Source organism: Bison bison, unplaced genomic scaffold (genome assembly GCF_000754665.1).
Source record: "Bison bison bison isolate TAMUID 2011002044 unplaced genomic scaffold, Bison_UMD1.0 scf7180017864166, whole genome shotgun sequence".
NCBI lineage: Eukaryota > Metazoa > Chordata > Mammalia > Artiodactyla > Bovidae > Bison > Bison bison.
Window position 1 is genome coordinate 1,514,566 of NW_011494738.1, and position 5,480 is coordinate 1,520,045.

The 5,480-nt window shown below is 38.9% G+C and overlaps 1 protein-coding gene across 2 annotated transcripts in view; it reads right to left on the reverse strand.

Moving 5' to 3' along the window:
* The window catches only part of EML6 (echinoderm microtubule associated protein like 6), a 278,316-nt gene that overhangs the window by 162,054 nt on the left and 110,782 nt on the right, over positions 1 to 5,480 (reverse strand). For both annotated transcript variants that reach the window (XM_010841676.1, XM_010841678.1), the window contains exon 4: positions 1,117 to 1,185. In XM_010841676.1, coding sequence (XP_010839978.1) covers positions 1,117 to 1,185 — 69 coding nt within the window. The remainder of the gene's footprint in view (positions 1 to 1,116; positions 1,186 to 5,480) is intronic.

A 5,480-nucleotide genomic window follows, 5' to 3' on the forward strand; every position in this document is an offset into this window, starting at 1 on the left:
GCTTACTCCTTGGAAGGAAAGTTATGACCAACCTAGATAGCATATTCAAAAGCAGAGACATTACTTTGCCAACAAAGGTCCATCTAGTCAAGGCTATGGTTTTTCCAGTGGTCATGTATGGATGTGAGAGTTGGACTGTGAAGAAGGCTGAGTGCTGAAGAATTGATGCTTTTGAACTGTGGTGTTGGAGAAGACTCTTGAGAGTCCCTTGGACTGCAAGGAGATCCAACCAGTCCATTCTGAAGGAGATCAGCCCTGGGATTTCTTTGGGAGGAATGATGCTAAAGCTGAAACTCCAGTACTTTGGCCACCTCATGCGAAGAGCTGACTCATTGGAAAAGACTCTGATGCTGGGAGGGATTGGGGGCAAGAGGAGAAGGGGACGACAGAGGATGAGATGGCTGGATGGCGTCACTGACTCGATGGACGTGAGTCTGAGTGAACTCCGGGAGTTGGTGATGGACAGGGAGGCCTGGCGTGCTGCGATTCATGGGGTCACAAAGAGTCGGACACGACTGAGCGACTGATCTGATCTGATCTGATCTATCTTTACCACAGTCTTATTTTAATTTTTGAAACTTCATAGTAGACTTTAGTAAATGGAGTGGGTTGCCATTTAGTCCACAGGAAAACAGAGGCATTTAAAAGTCAGCGGCCCATGGAGGTTTGTGCTATGTATCCTTTTCTTTTTATATCCAACATAACATGGCACCTTTCTTCTAAGAGAACATAGCAACACGTCAAAAAATTTTGACATGCAATATGTATAAACATTTATAATATAAAAACTTAATTCATGAACTTAAAATCAGAACTGTTTTAAAACATGCGATTCTAAAAGTATTGAGTCTTCTTTATAATATGTAATTGATATAAAGTTTCCTTTTTAGCTACCAGCTGGGCACTTTGCTTGATTGTTGTTACACTGCATTTTTGAAACAGAGGCCCATCGGCTGAAGTAAGCAGGCTTCAGGATCAGAGATGCAGGTAAGAAGCCTCTAAATTTAAGGGGGAACATGTAAAGTTGAGTAGTTTCTCAATACCAAATTATACACATAGACATCTCAAATTAGCTTCATATGAGGTACCCAAATTTCTTTTAAATAACGGCTTTACCTTTATATGTTTCACTCCACAGCTAACCACTCTGTTTGGCTGATATGGATCCCAGGAAATATCAAAAATCTGTTTAAAAAAGATAAAAAGTTTCACATTCATGTGTTTTTGCCTTCTTTAAGATACTGTCCAATTGCCAAGATTCTACCCTCACAATCTGAACACAAGGTCACCCACACAAATGGAGGATTTGGCTCTGGAGATGAGTCAGGAATTGCTAATACACATTTTATCATTTTGTGTCTATTTACCTTGGGCCTGAATGGAGAAGAAATAATTAACCATAATCACTGAGAACAAACTACTGTCACATTTTTAATTTTGTCCAACCAGGGTAAACAAACCAATGATTTTGGATCATTTACCAAAATTTTTGGTTCTCCACAATCTTAATAAAACACTTTTGAGACAGAGTTACAATAAAAACAAAGAGAATGGCAATTGTTTAAAGTGCGTATTACCCCAGGCCCATGTCAGAGATTCTGATTTAGTGGATTGGAAATTGGGTGGATTTAGTGGGATCACCACATTCCACTAATTTAGTAGAAATTTAGTGGGTCAAACACATGCATTTAAAAACACACCCCAGAAGATGCTGATGTAGGTGGTCCATGGACCACATTCTATGAAGCTCTAATAGAAAGAGGAACCAATCATCAGAGGCAGAGACTAACCAAAGAATGAGGCTGCTATCATATAGGAAGGAGCTATTGCTCCAATAATCAGACAAAGGAGGAGAAGCTTTGGTTAGGTAGAAACGAACACTTATGAACTACAGAAAGAGCACTGAGGCCTGAAGCTATCTGAGCTCAGGCAAGTCTTAGCATCTCTAAACTTAACCTCCTCTTCTCAAAAATGAATGAGTCACCTCAGTTCTGTTGTGAGGTCAATTAAGATAATGTAATGTATGTATGATCATTTTGAAGACTACAAAGCACTGATTGTATAAATTAGTGCTAGTTATTAAGTATTTTAGCCACTAAAATAATCTTGAAAAACCATCTGCCTCTAATCAACCAACAATAATTCATACTGACAACAGCAATAAAGAGCAAAACGATGTGATACAAATTATGAAGCCTGGGAGAACAGTGTTCCAAAAATGGTATTTCATTAAAACATTCTGGGTGTTTAAAGAGTTCTCACTAGATAGCACTGTACTTTTTACAATCTACTCCTAACTGGAAAGTGTACAGTACATTAACAAAACAATAGCAAAATCATTTATTGATGCAGCCCAACTCAACTACTTTATAATATACAATGGGAGACAAGGCGGCAGAGGAGAAGGACTTGAACTCCCCTCCTCTCATGAAAACACCAAAATCACAACTAACTGCTGAACAACCATTTACGAAAAAGACTCAAATTACCCAGCCCCCAAAATTCTACACCAAAGACAGAGAAGGAGCCACAACAAGATGGTAGAAGGGGCATGTTCACAATATAATCAAATCACATACCTGCTGGGTGGGAGACCAACAACCTGGAAAATAATTATTGGATTGGCCAAAGAGTTCATTTGGGTTTTCTGTAATACCTAATGGAAAAACTCAAGTAAATTTTTTGACCAATCTAACATATCAGAGGTTCTCCCACAGGAGTGAGTTCTGAAGCCCATGTCAGACACCCCAGCCTGGGTGGTCTGGCATCAGGAGAAGGAGCCCTGAGAGTACTTGGCCTTGAAGGTCAGTGGGGCTTGAGTGCAGGAGCTCCACAGAACTGGGTAAAGAGAGACTCCACTCTTGGAGACTGCACACAAGGTTTCATGTGCACAGGGACCCAGGGCAAAGCCATGACTCCATAGGAGCTTGGGCAGATCTAAGGGTTAGGGGTAGGTCAAGGAAGGGTCTCCTCAGGAGGCAGGGGTGTTGGCTGTTGCTCACTGTGGGGGCAGGGACACTGGGGGTGGAGATCCCAGAGAATATTCACTGGCATGAGCTCTCCAGGAAGTGGCCATTTTGGTTGCCATTTTAGCACCAAGACCTGCCCCACCCAACAGCCTGCAGGTTCCAGTCCTAGGATGCCTCAGGCCACACAACCAACAGGGTGGGAAGACAGCCCCATCTATTAGCAGACAGTCTATCTAAAGCCATCCTGAGCCAACAGCTGCCTATAAACACACCCCTTGACATGTTCTGCCCACCAGAGAGACAAGACCCAGCTCTACTCACAAGGGAACAAGCAGTAGTCCCTTCTACCAGAAAGCCTGCACAAGCTCCTAGAGTAGCCTTATCCATGAGGGGCAAGACACCAGAATGAAGAGGAACTACAATCCTGCAGCCTGAGAAACAGACGCCACAAACAGAAAGTTAGACAAAGTGAGATGGCAGAGAAATATGTTCCAGATGAAGAAACAAGATAAAACCCCAAAAGAATAGTTAAGTGAAGTGGAGACAGACAATCTACCTGAAAAAGTATGCAGAGTAATGATAGTAAAGACAATCTAAGATCTCAGGAAAAAAAAAATGGAAGCACAGGCTAAGCAGATACAAGAAATATTTAATAAAGACTAGCTTTAAAGAACAGAGCTGAGCAATATAATAATTGAAATGAAAAATGCCCAGAAAGAATCAATAATAGAATAAATGAGGCAGAAGAATAAATGAGATGAAAGACAGACTGGTGGAAATCAATGCTGCAGAAAAGAATAAAGAAAAAAGAATGAAAAGAAATGAGGACAGTCTCAGAGATTTCCGGGAGAACATTAAATGCACCAAATTCACATTATAGGGGTCCCAGAAGAAGAGAGACAGAACCTGAGAATATATTTGTAGAGCTAAGAGCCAAAAACTTCCCTAATATGGGGAAAGAAACACTCATTCAAGTCCAGGGAGTTCAGAGAGTCCCATACAGGATAAACCCAAGGAGGAACACATTGAGACACATAGAAATCAAATTAACAAAACTTAAAGAAAAAGAGTAAAAGCAACAAGCAACATACATATGAAATCCCCATAAGGTTTACCACCTGATTTTTCAGCAGAAACTGCAGAAGGGAGTGGCACAATATAATTTAAAGAGATGAAAAGGAAAAACCTACAACTAAGAATATTCTACCCAGCAAGGCTCTCATTCAGATTCAAAAGAGATATTAAAAGCTTTACAGAGAAGCAAAGGCTAACAGAATTCAGCACCACCAAACCAGTTCTACAACAAGTGCTAAAGGAAGTTCTTCAGTTGAAAAAAAAAAGGCCACAAGTAGAAACAAGAAGATTATAAATGGGAAAGCTCACTGGTAAAGGTAAACACAAAGTAAAAATGGGAAATTTTCTACACACAAATCTGGTATCAAACCAGCAATCATGAGAAGAGAAGAACACACATGCAGGATTTGGAAATGCAATTGAAATTAAGAGACTACTAACTTAAAACAATCATGTGTGTGTGTGTGTGTGTTTATATGTATATATATATACAGACTGCTATATTAAAATCTCATGGGAACTGAAAATCAAAAATACACCATAGATACACACACAAATGAAAAGCAATCCAAACACAACACTGAAGATAGTCATCAAATCACAAAAGAACAAAAGAGGTAGGGAAGAAAAAAGACATACAAAAACAAATCCAAAACACTTAAAAAGAGGCTCAAACCAAAGGATATAGACTGGCTGAATGGATACAAAAACAAGGTATGTATATATGCTGTCTACAAAAGACCTACTTCAGATCTAGGGACACATACAGACTGAAAGTGAGGGGATGGAGAAAGGTATTTTGCACAAATGGAAAGCAAAAGAAAGCTGGAGTAGTAATATTCATATCAGACAAAACAGACTTAAAAATAAAGACTGTTACAAGAGATAAAGAAGGAAATTGCATAATTTCAAAGGGATCAATCTAAGAACAAGATATAAACATTATAAATATATTAATATATGCACCCAATATAGGAGCACCTCAATATATAAGGCAAACACTAACAGCCATAAAAGGAGAAATTGACAGTAACACAATAATAGTGGAGAACTTTAACACCTAGTTACATCAATACACAGATTATTCAGACAAAATCAATAAGGAAACACAGTTCTTAAATGACACATTAGACCAGATGGACTAATTATAAATCAATCACAAGAAAAAATTTATAAAAAACACAAACAAACACCCAAATGTGGAATGTTTGTGTTAAACATTGTTACCAAACAATGAAAAGATCACTGAAGAAATCAAAGAGGAAATTTAAAAAAATACCTAGAGACAAATACCAAAGAAAATACAACAATCCAAAATTATGGGACATAGCCAAAGCAGTTCTAAGAAGGAAATGTATAGCAATGTGGTCTTACCACATAGCTACCTGGGAAGCCCTCAGTGGTTTAAAAAAAAAAAAAATGCACCTGTGATGCAGA